Source organism: Pristis pectinata, chromosome 2 (assembly GCF_009764475.1).
Source record: "Pristis pectinata isolate sPriPec2 chromosome 2, sPriPec2.1.pri, whole genome shotgun sequence".
NCBI classification, from domain to species: Eukaryota; Metazoa; Chordata; class Chondrichthyes; order Rhinopristiformes; family Pristidae; genus Pristis; species Pristis pectinata.
Genome location: NC_067406.1, coordinates 57,854,805 through 57,870,156, shown reverse-complemented (window position 1 = coordinate 57,870,156; position 15,352 = coordinate 57,854,805). Strand labels below are relative to the sequence as shown.

General features: G+C 42.8%; 1 protein-coding gene across 2 annotated transcripts in view; it reads left to right on the top strand.

Annotated features, from left to right (window-relative positions):
• Positions 1-1,425: 1,425 nt before the first annotated feature.
• LOC127582497 (palmitoyltransferase ZDHHC2-like) overlaps positions 1,426-15,352 on the top strand; it is a 64,080-nt gene continuing 50,153 nt past the window's right edge. For both annotated transcript variants that reach the window (XM_052037807.1, XM_052037816.1), the window contains exon 1: positions 1,426-2,742. In XM_052037807.1, the coding sequence (XP_051893767.1) occupies positions 2,619-2,742 (124 nt within the window). In that variant the 5' untranslated portion in view covers positions 1,426-2,618. The remainder of the gene's footprint in view (positions 2,743-15,352) is intronic.

Sequence of the window (15,352 nt, the reverse complement as noted above, 5' to 3'; positions counted from 1 at the left end):
CTCCTTAATATCTTGAAAAGTAAGTCCTTTTCAACCTTCTACTTTGCATGAAATACTACTCTAGTTTGTGCAATTTAAATGATTGCTGCATTTTCTCAGTTCTGACAAAACATCAATAACTTGAAATGTTAACTGCCTTTGTCTCCACAGATAGAGTATTTACAGCTTTTTTTTGTCATAGTCGGAGCTGTAGAACTTGGAAAAAGGCCCTTTAGACCACCTTCTCAATGCCAAACATCAATTATACATCTACAGTAATCCCATTTACCAGCCTTTGTCCTGTAGTCTTTATGCCTTGGCAATTCAGGTGCTAGTCTGGATATTCCACCCCCCCCCCCTTCCAATGTAGTTGGAGTACGCGCTCCACCCACCACTCAAGTGGGATGTTCGATTCCAACCACCCTCTGAGTAAAAAAAAATCTTCCTAAGATCTTCTCTAAACCTCTTTCCCCTTAACCTAAACCCAGTCTTTTTAAAAAAAAACACCTGTTGCAGGAAAAGGTTTCCTACTACCTACTTGTCTATGCCACTCATCATTTTGTACATCTCTATCAGGTCCACTCTCAGAAGTGAAATGCTCACCCAGGCAACATCCTGGTGAATCTCCTCTCAAGTGGAATCATGTCCTTCCAATTCTGTGGTGACCAGAACTACACACAATATTCCAGCTGTGATCTTACCAAGGTTTTATAAAGCTACACCATAACTTTTTATTCTATGTCCCAGCCAATGAAGCCCCTTATCTGAGCTAACAACTTAAGGGATTGTTGAACTGGTCCACTTGGTTTCCACTGTTCATCAAAAAGGCCATTCATTGGGATGATTAATAAAGAGAGGTCATACACAAAGTGCATCTCACATTTCTCAGGATTAAATTTCATCTGCCATTCCACTGCCCACTTTACCAGTTGATCAATGTCTTCCTGTAATGCAAGACTATCCTCCCACAATCAACAGCATCACCAATTTTCATAATTCAGTTTTGCGTCATCTGAATTTTGTGTACATTTCTAGTTTGCAGCACCTCCAATTTTTTTGTTCTTTTGCTCTTAGGTGATATTATTTTGCATTCCTGACAAATTACACACACTATTGTTTTCAAATTTTTTAATCTTTATTTGGCCAATACACAACGCCTGGTGGTGGCTTTCACATGAATGATGTGAGATCTGCATGGCTGAAAGATGTTTTCCGAGAATACTTAGAAAAGCTACTGTGCTCTGTTGATAATTCAAACATCATTACAGAATGGCAGTAAATCTACAGTTGAATCAATGTCCAGGTTGGTTCATCCTCTCAATGTATCTGTGGACTTTAATAATGCATCTTGCTAAAGTAGCTGAGTAATCCCATTAGCTGTAACAAGGAGGTAGTCATCTAAAAGTTGCAGTGTGACAATCAAACTTCCACTAGCAATATCAGATGATTCATGTCATAATCTAGACAGTGTGTCAGCAATAACAGTTTGCTTTGATGAACAACATTCAATTGCACATTCATGCTGTGATAATAAAACTGCCCATCTTTGCATCCTGGAATTGCCAAATACTGATTTGTGATCTGTAAAAGAGGATCATCCCAGTAGTAACTGAATAGAATTTCTTCATAAAGAAGATAAATGCTCATGCTTCCTTCTCAAGTTCCACAGAGTTACGTATGTTTTTGTTAAAAGTATGAAAATCAACTGCCTGAGGCTCTTGCCCATCAAAGTACTGAGCCAACACCATAACTTGAAACATCACGTGATAGCTCCAAGGTCTATCATAGTGATTCAGCAGAAATTCACAACTCAAATTCTAAGCACATTTAAAGATCAGCAGTGATCTCACTGAATGGTGGAATATAGAAGGAACAAATGGCCTACACATAATTAAATGTTCAAACACTAAGATTCTTAGCAATTATACATTGAATTATGATGACACTATTTATGATCCAGTAGCCCCAATTAGAAAGTCCTGTAAATGTTCTCCATACACATTGCAAAAAGCCATAACATTTTGTTTTACATGATACTGTTTCTCACATTTCCTAACACCAAATTTCACGATACATGTCAGTGATAATAAACCTGATTCTGAACACAAAAGAGGACCATTCAAGTCCACGCCAGCTGTCATTGCAATTCCATTCCCCTACTGCCCTGCAACATACTCCCTCTCGCATGCCCATCAACTCCACTCTGAATTAATTACCAGTCACCTACAGCAGGAGTAATTTACAGTGGGCAATTAATTTATCAACCATGATTTTGTTTCTAATAATCCTAAACGTGTCGGTATGGCTGCCAATTTTTAAAGAGATAAATTGTTCTTATGTTCTTACTGTAATCATTCATTTGCTCCAATTTCCGTAAAAGTGATTACTGCTAAGGCTTCCAAAGCTTGCAAATACAAAAGGGAGAGTATGTTAGATGGATTCATTTTATATCAGCTCAGGCCATGTGATGTCCGGCGTGCCCGGGCTGACGGTGCCAGCTGACAGCGCTGAGCCCCGCTTGCGCTCTGCAGTGGGAAGCACGCGTCACGGTGCCGGGCCCGGCGCTCAGTCGCACGGAGCCGGAGCGCACAGCGGACGCCGCCGCCAAATTGGAGAGAAGCTGAGCCCGCTCGCAGAAGATGGCGCCGTCGCGGTCCCGCACCCTGAGAAGGTGCCAGCGAGTCTTGTACTGGGTGCCCGTCCTCTTCATTGGGCTCATCGCCTGCTGGTCCTACTACGCCTATGTCATCCAGCTGTGTGTGGGTAAGGCGTGCAAAGCAAAGCCCGTCTCGTCTCGCCGGTGCACCCAGCCCAACCCAGCCGTGCTGCACCCAGTCAGAACTCCAGCCAGACAGCAGCGCCCGACCCACTCCCAGGTGTCGCCCACCCTTCATCCTACCCCTTCCTGCACCCGCTCTCCCCGTCTCTCCCACCCCCTCGCTCTGCACCCCCCATCTTCCGTCTCCTCGAATTCCTGACCTCCCCCCGCTCCTGCGCGTCTTTCTTGTCCGCCTCACCTCCTGCACTCCCCACGTCTCCCCCAACTTCACCTCCTGCTCTCCTCGAGCCTTCCCCCAGCTCTCCCGAGTCTCTCCCTCACCCCCCCCCCCAGCCGCCACTCCCCCCCCCCAGAGCTGTCGCTCTTCCCGACTCTCACCTACTGCCCTCCACCCCCCAGCTGCAGCTCTCCCCTAACTCTCTCCTTACTTTCCCCTCCCCAGCCGCCGCCGCCGCCGCGGCCCCGTCTCTCTCACCCCCACCGTGCTCTCCCCAGCCTCTCCTGCTCCGCGGTGTTTTGTTTGTAAACAGACGAAGGCACATCACCATTTTGAGTGGTTGCGACCTGGGATCCCATACCTACCACAAAATGTGTTCAATTCGGAGTCCGTGTGTAGAGTAAAACAAAGTCAAGTCCCAATTAATGATGCAAGAGCCGGACACAAACAACATCCTTTTAACGCTGTAGTGGTTGGGTAATTACTGACAGATGAAAAAAAATTAACTAATAACAAAACCGGTTATCGCATTTTTTTCTGATTTTCGTTAATCGTGTGCGCTACTTGTAATATAGATATCATGATTATAGTTTGGGTGGGGTAAGGAAGCAATTCCAGAAAACTACAACTCCCATATTAACATTTGTTTCGAATTAAACTAAATTGGAGACGATACCAACGCAATAAGACATGTAGGGTTTTAATCTTTAAAAAAAAGAATATTGTGATATTAAGGAAAACTCGGTGATAGTTGAGTATCTCCTCATATTATATAAAGATGTTCGCAACACAAAACATAATTTTAACTTGGAAAACTTCATTTCAAAATAATCAGGTTGGGATGGTGAATAAAATGGGTGCCTGTCTAAAGATCAATTAGACTGTATTTGGAGTGTTTCAGATACTAAGCGTCTCATCCCGAACTGGAACCAAATGCCGAATCAAAGATCATACATTGCGTGTTTGCCAAGATATATACAAACAAATTTTTGTAGCAAATATATACTTTGTGGCATATAAGTTTCACACGCACCTCATAGAAAATATATACTCATTGTAAAAGATGTTCTGGAATTAAATAGTTAATCTTGTATTCTCTATTTATGGCAAATATTGTCTTACAGTAATAGCTGAGGTGCAATGTTCCTTTAATGGATACTAAAATAAGATGTTTATTGACTAATGAGTACTGTTGTATTTGTTTTGCTCTAAGCTTGAATTCTAGATGAAATAAAACACAAACTGTTGCTAACTGTAAGGGGCTCAACAGCATTTAAGTAAGAGATATATTAGTTTAAGTGTGGGTGCAATGTAATTAACCTGATATATCTTTTTGGATGCTAATAGTACTGTTTATTTTCAGCATTTACTTTTTAAGTTTTTGTTTCTGAAGTGGTATGCATCTCAGTTTTTTTTGGTGAATAAATTTATGGCAGTTTGCAGCTTTTGATTTACTTTGGCTATTCCATTATTCAAAAACTGCAAATAATCCATTTAGGAATAAATAATATATTAGAACAATGTGTATGTTTGAGTATTGAATTTTGAAGAAGGATCCAGAAACCTTCTTTCTGGATGATTTTGTTTTATATAAGGGCTAGCACCCAAGTATAAGTGCACTGTTGTAATACCTTGTTTGTGCCATCATTTGCGGTTGTGATATAACATTGTAGCAGCACCTTGTGGCTGAACTGATCACTGCAGAAATGCAGTACTAGGCAGAGTAGTAAATGCAGTTGGCCCCTGCAATCAGCTATTCTTCTAGCTTATTTCATAATGCCTCAGTCTTGAACCTGAACAAATAACTCCATGGCACTAGGGATATTTTTATATATCAAAAGCTACAAATAACACGTATTCTGTGCTTTTTATGACCATAGGACATCTCTTAATGTTTCATAGTTAATAGTGTAGTCACTGCTGCTGTGTTGTAAACATTGCAACCAGTTTGTTTACAGGAAGGTTTAATATTCAGCACCATGTTGCACAACAATTGGTGTTGGTTGTAGGATAAATATGGACCAGGATGTCAGGAAAGCTCGCCAGTTCATCTTTCAATAATGCCATGGAATCTCTTGAATCCATCTGAGAAGGCATACATAATCTGGAAAAAATGGCACTTCTCACAGAGCAGCAGACCCTCAGTGCTGTACTGAAATGTCAGCCTAGATTATGTGATATGGCAATAACCAAACAGTGATGTTAAATTTTTGCTTTTGGCATAATAATGTCATTTATAATTCTGATAACTGTTTGGGGCATTGCATGCGTGACATTTTGATAATAATTAATGTAGATCTGGTCCATTACTTCTGGGTCAAGCCTGCAATTGATTTCTAGTAGTTTACAGGCACACATGAGTATTTGCCTTGAGTTACAGCAAAGCCAGATGATAAAAAGGCTTCACAGATTGCAATCATCACATATGGCAGGAGACCCTGGAGAATAATTAGGATGCTGTTAGTTCCAGCTGATATCAAAATATTAATCTTGCAAGTGTGTTATATCTTGGTAGTTTACAAGAAAATCTTTAATACAAATATTTTTGTTTTTAGTTGATCATCTGTGACATTGCTTCGGATATTCTTAGTATTGTTGTGATACATAGCCACTGCTCTATTTACACAAGTCCAGCAAACTGTATGTACTTCAGAAGAGAAATAGAATACTGTAAGAACTCGGGTCAAGTAGCACCTGTGGAGGCTAAAGGTATAAGTCGACGTTTCATGCCGAGGCCCTGCATCAGGACAGAGAGGGAACAGAAAAGATTGCCAGTGTATATAGCAGTATGGTTGGGCGATGGGGATGGACGCTGGTAGATGAGAAGTGGAGACTGATGAGGAGGGAATGATGGTCAGATAGAATGGGGTGGGGAGGGGAGGGCTGAACAAAGCCAGTAGCTGGACAGGTGGGGGGATATGGGAAGAGAGACTGGGGGTGTGGGTTACCTGAAATTGGAAAATTCAGTATTCACATAATTGGGTCGTAAGTTACCCAAACTGAATGTGAAGTGTAGTTCTTCTATTTTTGTTTGGCCTCTCCATAGTATTGGCATTATGCTGGCAATCTTTCTTATTCCTCCTCAGTTCTGATGCTGGGCTTCGACCCAGAATGTTGACCTACACCTTTTGCCTCCACAGTTGCTGATTGACCTGCTGAGTTCTTCCAGCATTCTGTGTTTGTTCCAGATTCCAGCATCTGCAATCTCTATTGTCTTCAAATGTATATGCTTATAAGTTACTAAAGAACAATTAGAGAGAAATTATATTTTGAGGATCAGGTTACTGATTGTTTACTTTGTAACAAATTTGTTACTTGTAACAAATAAAAACAGAAAATGCTGGAAACACTCAGCAGGTTGGGCAGCATCTGCAGAATGTGAAACAGGTCTGATGAAGGGTTGTAGTTCAGGAACGTTAACTCTGTTTTTCTATCCACAGATGCTGCCTGAGCAATTGAGAGTTTCCAACATTTTCTGTTTACATTTCAGATTTTCAAATTCTGCATTTTTTTTTGATTTATCATTGCCTGCAACAAAGTTTGATGTTTGCAGTATTGCAGATGCAAGAGTTCTACATGGTAAATATTGGATTCAGTGTCCCATAACTACGCTATATACCAGTAACGTTCTTAATTTCAATTGCTTTATTCAGGGGGAAAAAATCAAGGTGAACAGTTGCTCAACTACAGAACAATAAATGATCTTAAAATACAAGCTTTCTGACCATCTTTACAGAAAAGTAAATAAACATTTCCTTTCTCATTTTTCTCTCATGTTATCCAACAATTTCATTCCAAAATTCTCCCTGCCATGGTCTTGCAAGTCCATTCCACACATTGTTCAGTGGCCTATATGAAGAATTTGTCCTTCACTGTCAACCTTTTTGATGAAAACATCTGGAAGTACCCAAGTTTCTTAATCTTGGAGAAAACAAATTTATCTGGATTGGCTTTACCAATTTTTTCCATCTGACTTCTCAGCTGTAAATCATTTGAGAGGTTATTTAATAATTTAAATCCTTGTACCTGAATTTCTATTTTAATTTCATGATGAATCACCATGCATAGGAAACTATTTTATATGCTATTTGTTAAAATAAAAGAATCCATTCTGTTGTTTTGCTGGATGATAGCCCTCCTTCAAGGTCTATATTTCTTTTTATTTTGTAAAGGCTTCTAAATTAAGCTTGCCTTACAGTAATGGAGATTTGATCTGGCATGGAATTCGCTAAAATTCATTGCTGTGAAATGGAGCATTTACTTGTTGCTGTGGTTACAACTAGTTCTGAATTGAGCTGTATTGCTGAGGTTTTTTAAACCCGCTCGATTAGTGGGGAAGCAATTCTTATCAATTTTGCATGTAATAAATTCTGTATTATATCATACCCTTACCCTTGTCTTGCCTTCAGTAAACCCTCACACTTCCAACCAACCAGTTTAGTCCAGTTTTGACCTCATCTTCTGACTCTAAATTACATTTTGAAGGTGTATGGTATTACAACAAATATAATCATTCATTACCAGACATGGCTGAATAATATTCTGCATGAGAATGAACTTCCTTTGTCAAAATGATCACTAGAACATTCTAGAATGCAATGAAGTGCTGCTTTTCCCTGTCACCAGGCAACAACTTGAACCTATGTCCCCTGAGAAGACATCACCAACTTGTGGGGAACTCTTCGATTTCATTTTCACTAGGATCTAGAAATTCACCCTTGACGCTATATGCCTTTCTGTCCTAGCTATCCTTCTGAATCCCATTTTTTTGGCAAAGCTCTAGATCACACACCCCTCAATTTCTGCTGCTAACTGTATGCCTTTTGTTCTTGTTTGACTGTTCCTTTGAGGTGCCTTGGAAAATAATACTACATCAAATGTGTTTATAAGTAAAATGTATTGTGATTTATGCAAAAAGCTTTTTGCTATTTAATTTTGCTATGGAACATCTTGAAGCATACCAGTACTTTTAATCCATATGGTCATCTGTTTAGATTTCAATAATTCAATTTGTTTCTTTACACACCAATTTAGCAATGCTAAACTAGTCCAATGAACAAATAAATGAGAATTAAATAAAGAAACTACATTTTTGTTTGGGTGTAAGAGACTCAAAAGCTATGTGGTCTTAAAGTAGCTATAGCCTAAATTTTCATTTCCAACACCATTTTGTGCTTGACTAATCTTGATCATTATATGAAACAGCAACCTTTAGTCAGTAATATTCATTATTTCTTGGATTGGGCTTTAAGATTTCTGGTGAAGAAGCAAAGATTAACATGTTTTTTTTAAGTGCTGTATATCCTCAACATTGGCAGTTGCTATGGAGATCCGAGTCATGATATTCCGGCTAATGGGAGCACAAAGAGATGAGTTGCATAGAAACAGAGAAGGGTGCAGTCACATGTCTATCTCTATAAATCATTGTTGACTTTGTATTTAAAAGAAATGTCTGAAGCTCTGAAGTCCAGTGGACATGCATGTGAGCTTTGTAAGAAATTTGGAACGGTATATAATTACTTAAAATGTGAAGTTTTAAGCATAATTTTTCTCTAATATTTACAACTTGTAGTATGTCTCTCTATTACTCTGTGTTATTTGTCATTATGTATGACAAATGACATATTTTGGCCTTTTATTGCATGGGGACTGAAATTTAGAAATAGAGAAGTATTTTTACAATTGTATTGTTGGTGAGGCCACACCTGGAGTACTCTGTACAGTATTGGCCTCCTTATTTAGGAAAGGATATACTAACATTGGAGGCTGCCCAAAAAAGATTCACTGGACTAATTGCTGGGATGAGAAGGTTGTCCTATCACAAACAGCTTTTTAAACAAAAAGTTAGATTTGTATTCCTTGGAATTCAGGAGAATGAGGGGTGATCTTACTGCAACATACAAGATCCTAAGGGAGCATGACAGGATAGATGTAGTGGGAGGGTCTTGAACATGGGCACATAGTTAGAAGATGAGAGGTCAGTTGTTTAAAACTGAGGTGTGCAGGAATTTCTTCTTGTAATTCTTCCCTTGGAGGATTTTGACCATGGAACAGACTTAGAGGAGATAGGTAATTTTTTGAAAGATACAGAATTGAGGACCATGGGGAACTGCCACAGAAGAGAAGTTGAGCCCTGGGACAGGTCATCCATGATCATATTGAACAGTAGGCAGGTTAGAGAGACCAAGTGGTTGACTACTTCTCCTATTTTCTTGTTCATAGCACCCAGTGGGATCTCCATTGAACCAGGAAGTGAGGCTGCATTGAAAGAATTTGACCTTGAAATTTAATTGTGACACCTAATTTTGTGCACAATCTTCATGTACATCATTATACATTATTTGCCAAATTGTATCACTTGGTTGAATGCCTACAGAAACACAATGAGAATGCAGTGGGCTTGTCAGTATCATGGAATGCTGGCACCTGACCTCCCAAGCTAGGAACTTGAAAGCACATATCACACTGTACAAGTCAAACACAGGAAATCCACAAGTTTGACCAGTATGAATTAACTTCCCCAACCCCACCTGTGCTATATAATGGATTCTATAAATATGTGCATAAGCGGAGAAGAGTGGGTTATGCTTTGTGGGGCTGGGAATGGAGACACATGGTCTCCTGTGAGGTATACCGGCAGTGGTAAATGTGGGTACTGGATAGTGGTCCCACTAAGCCTCTAGCACAACTTGGAGGAGAGTGCTTGAATGCAAAGCTGCCTTGTTTGTGGAGCAGGGGGTAAGGCTCTAGTTTAGAAGACCTATCTCCCAAGGCTTTTCCAGATGCAATGATTCTCCAGCTGTTGGAGGTGCAGTGTAACCAGAGACTAGGAGTTTCGAAATAAAAAAAATCACTGTAGGCATATGGCTCCAGCCTTAATCCCATGAGTACGCTGCAATGACTGTGCATGTGAGGGTCACAGTGGCCTTCAATCTGGCCTCCAAATTATTCTGGGTGGCATCTAAGACAGTTTGTAGCTTTCTTCTGTGTTCTTGGTGTGATGGAGCCTTTCTCCTCAAGAATGAGGAAGTTCAAACCTTCCCCTGGTGTAGAAAGTAGCAGGGGATGTGAATTTGCTTCCTTTCGCACCATGGCACAGCTAGTGACCCAGGTTCAATCCTGACCTCTGGTATTGTCTTCTAGAATTTGCACATTCACCATGTGATTGCATGGGATTCCTGGGGTGTGCCAGCCTTCCACATCCCTAAATCATGGGTTAGTTGGTTAATTATCCATTGTAAATTGCCCTTGTTATGTAAATGAGTGGTAGAATTTGAGGGAAATTGATAAAAATGTGGGATAAAATTGGATTAATGTGGGATTAGTATAAATGGGTGGTTAGTTTAAATCAGTGTGGACTCGATGGGATGAAGAGCTTGTTTCTGTGCTGTATGACATAAGTCTTTAAGTGGTGCAGTGTAACTTCCATCATGGTAATTTGGATATATTGACTTCTGAAATAACTTGCCATTTTTGTGCACAGAATAATGTTTTTGGCACAGTTTAAATGCTTAATTATTTTGCAAGTTATGCTAATGAATTTCTGGTAGGTGTGGTCAAAGTGGCAAAGCTACCTTGCATGTTATTCCAGTGCACCCATTTCAAAATGAGCTTCAAGGCTCTCCATCAAAGCACAAAATATTATGATTGTGGTTAAAAAATATAAGGATACACAGAGTATCTTTTTTAAGCATAATCACAAGGAGAGTGAATTATCTAAAACATTAAATTAATGTTCAAGTTGGACTGCATAATGTAATATCGCCTAATCTTGCATTTTAATTTCATTTGAGAAATTGAAAGTAGGTATGTGCTGTACCTTGTATTTCTTGTCAACTGGAGCTTAGATTGACTTTGGGAGTTTAATGGAGGTTTAAGTGATTATCTCCAGGTATTTCTGTTTATTGATTAAAGGACTTTAAGCTGCAAAGTCTTCAAATGATTATGCATTGTGGTAAATAATCTAAGGAAATTTGGAATGCTTTTAGACTGCTTCTCAATACAGTAGATTTTAAATGTAGTTTAGTTAAATGGTACACGTTGAAGGTTGCTTTACTGTGCTTTGAAACATCAATAAGAGGCTTACCATATTACATTGTGTTTGTTTAAGTAGCAACTGGTCAGTAGGTCTGTCAGATCCTATTAGGTCCTGAAAATTTTGATTTTATATATATTTATGAGAATAAATATATTTGTTTTGGACTATGGTGACAGGTTTATTGATTGAATATAGTTGATTCTTCCAGCATAACATTCAACAACATAAACCCACATTGTCCAGATTTGTATGAATTTGGTTGTTCAATGACGTAGAGGCAATGTTGAGGCTGCATTGCAGAAGGTCATCTGGCAATGCATATTGGAAATTCAGGTCTATGTTGAACATAGCCTTGGTATCTTGGATCAAACCTAATAATGAACCACAAACACATCACTCAACCATGTAACTGTCTCTTATGTCAGATTGTCTATAACAGTTAAAATGCTCCCATTTTCATCATGGATGAGTTATACCCTTGGAGAGGGAGACCTTAAAGGTGAATGGCAAGGGAGGAGATGCCAGTTATATTGGCATTTGGTTATTGAATCGTTTCCTTTGCTTCAATTTTTTTTGCATAATACCTAAAGGAGGGAGTAAATTTAACTTCCAGCTATAATGTAGCCAGGTAGTTTTGGACCAGTGACCTATATGAGGTACTGCTATATTTTTCTGTGCATTGAAGGGCGTATTGGACTATGGACCAAATGCTAGTAAATGTGATTAGTATAGATGGATAGTCAGTGTAGATATGATGGGCCGAAGGGCTAGCTTCTGTGTTGTGTGGTGCCCCGAGTCTTTTATGTTGAAACCAATTGAAAGAAAATTCTGGCAGGATTTAATGGGTGGATTTAATCCAATGTTGCTTTTCTTTCATGTCTCCCTAAACATTACAATTACCTTAAAGTATGAATTTCTTGATGGAATTTGAAAATATATTATTCATTCAAAACCAAGAAAAATAGATGAGACTCTAGTGACTGTACAAAGCAGGACTGATAAAGAAAATCTCTGTGACATAAGTTAGTACCCAGGACAAATTGTTTAGAGTTCTAAATGTCAGCTGTCAGCAATACTGCTTACATCTCCATGCCTTTAAGCTCGATGTTTGAACAGCTGTGGTCAATTGACAGTATGCATGCATTAAAGCAGCAGTGTTCCAACTAAAATGTGAGGGGAAATGAAAACCAGCAGATGCTGGAAATCTAAAATAAAGCAGAACATTCTGAAAATTCACACTGTAGTGACTCGCCGTCCGAGCAAGCAAACCGGCTCGGCGGTCAAGTCGCACTTCGTCGGAGCAGCGAGGCCCAAGATGGCGTTGGGCCTTCGTCTTCCCTGAGTGACGGGGAGAATGCGGGGAAAGTTAGATGAAGTAGCGCATACGTCATTTCCGTTTTCGGTGGGCGGGAACCGTTCCTTTTAAAAGGCCCGCGCAAGACGAGAAAATAAATCAGTTTTTGTTCTGCAGCCTACCGACTAGTGTCTTGCTTTCACATCGCGGTAGCAGCCGCTACATTGGTGACCCCGACGGTCCAAACAGATTTTGGACCCGCACAATGGACGACAACGCAGCAGCCAACGCAGTGGCACTCAAGCTGCCCACCTTTTGGACGCTTTGGCCCAGCGTCTGGTTCGACCAGGCTGAAGCACAATTCCAACTTCGGCAGGTCACCTCCAACTCCACAAAGTACTACCACGTGGTCAGCTCTCTGGACCAGGAGACAGCCGCCCAGGTCGGAGACTTCATCCAGTCTCCTCTGGAGGAGGATAAGTACCCGGCTTTCAAAGACCTTCTGATTCGGACCTTCGGCCTCTCCCGTCGCGAGTGCGCCGCCCGCCTGCTTCATCTCGACAGCCTGGGGGACAGATCCCCATCGGCCCTAATGAACAAGATGCTGGCCTTGGCTGAGGGACACAAGCCTTGCCTAATGTTCGAACAGGCCTTCCTCAAACAACTACCTGATGACATTCACCTGCTGTTGGCCGACGCCAATTTCGGCAACCCACGTGAGGTAGCTGCCCGGGCAGATGTCCTGTGGAAGGCCAAACGTGAGAGCAGGTCGTCCATCGGCCAAATCGCCAGGCCGCAAGCCCAACGCCTACCTAAACTAGTCCCAGCAACCAAGCGACCACACCCCAGAAACACAGACAACGACACTGGCGACTAGCTGTGTTTCTACCATCAGGTGGGGCGCGGAGGCCCATCAATGCCGCCCACCCTGCAAGTTTCAGGGAAACACCAGGGCCAGCCACCACTGATGGCTACAACGGCTGGCCGCCAACACAGCCTCCTATTCGTTCAGGAAAAGCAGTCCAGGCGTCGTTTCCTTGTCGATACTGGAGCAGAGGTCAGTATTTTTCCCCCTACCGGCCGCGACACTCGTAACAGGCGACAAGGTCTTGTACTCAGTGCCACAAACGGCACAACAATACGGACTTTCGGTACCCGTACAGTTCAATTACAATTCGGCGACAGCCGTTTTACCTGGAACTTTACCCTTGCAGCTGTCGCCCGGCCACTCCTGGGAGCCGATTTCCTTCGGGCCCACAGCCTGTTAGTCGACCTGCAATGGAAGCGGCTAGTGTACTCCAGAACTTTCCAAACCAACCCCCTGGGAGAAGCCAGCCTACCAGCCCTGCGCCTGGGCTCCGTTTCCCTGTCTGGCAACGAGTTCCGCAAGCTCCTAACTGAGTTCCCATCGGTTTTGGCACCTCAGTTTACAAATTCGATGCCCAAACACTGGATGCAGCACCACATCATTACAACAGGGCCACCCCTTCATGCCCGAGCACGACGACTACCTCCAGACAAGCTCCGCCTAGCAAAGGAAGAGTTCCGCCGCATGGAGGAGCTGGGGATCGTTCGCAGGTCAGACAGCCCCTGGGCCTCCCCCCTGCACATGGTCCCCAAAGCCACCGGCGGGTGGAGGCCCTGCGGCAACTACCGCAGGCTGAATGACGCCACCACCCCGGACCGCTACCCCATCCCTCACATCCAGGACTTCGCGGCGAACCTACACTGGGCCCACATCTTCTCCAAGGTGGACCTCATCCGGGGATACCACCAAGTCCCGGTCCACCCTGATGACATCCCCAAAACTGCGCTTATCACTCCATTCGGCCTCTTCGAATTCCTTCGAATGTCATTCGGCCTTAAGGACGCCGCGCAGACCTTCCAGTGGCTGATGGACGCGGTAGGCCGAGACCTGGACTTCGTGTTCATTTACTTAGATGACATACTAATCGCCAGCCGTGACCGCCAAGAACACCCTTCCCACCTCCGCCAACTGTACTCCCGTCTCCGTGATTTCAGCCTCACTATCAAGCCGGCCAAGTGCCAATTCGGACTTGACTCAATTGATTTCCTCGGCCACAGAATCACCAGCGAAGGAGCAACACCCCTACCCGCCAAGGTAGACGCTATTCGCCATTTTGCCCGCCCCAACACGGTCAAAGGCCTGCAGGAATTCCTGGGGATGGTCAACTTATACCATCGTTTCATCCCTGCAGCAGCCCGTATCATGCGCCCTTTGTTCTCGCTGATGTCTGGCAAGGACAAGGACATCGCCTGGAACAACGAGGCTGCGGCTGCCTTCGTTAAGGCCAAAGAAGCCCTAGCAGACACCGCGATGCTGGTACACCCCAGGACAGATGTCCCAACCACCCTCACGGTGGACGCATCTAACACCGCGGCTGGTGGGGTACTGGAACAACTAATTGAAGGCCATTGGCAACCCTTGGCGTTTTTCAGCAGGCACCTTAGACCACCCAAACTTAAATAAAGCACCTTTGATCGAGAACTACTGGCGCTATACCTGGCAATCTGGCATTTCCAGTACTTTTTAGAAGGCAGGTCTTTCACCACTTTCACTGACCACAAGCCATTGTCTTTTGCCTTCTCTAAGGTCTCCGATCCCTGGTCAGCCCGCCAGCAGTGACATTTGTCCTACATTTCTGAATTCACAACGGATATCCAAGATGTCTCCAGAAAGGACAATGTCATTGCTGACGCGCTCTCCAGACCGACCATCCACAGCCTGTCCCTGGGTGTAGACTACACGGTCCTGGCTGACGCACAGCAAGCCGACGACGAGCTGCCCAGCTACAGAACCGCAGTCTCAGGCCTGCAGCTCCAAGATTTCTTAGTCAGTCCAGGTCAGCAGACCCTCCTTTGCGACATCGCAACAGGTCAACCCCGCCCTATAGTTCCTGCAGCCTGGTAGAAACACGTTTTCAACTCGGTACACGGGTTGGTGCACCTGTCCATCAGATCAACTGTTCGACTGGTCGCCAGCAAGTTCGTCTGGCGTGGCCTGCGCAAACAGGTCAGTGGGCC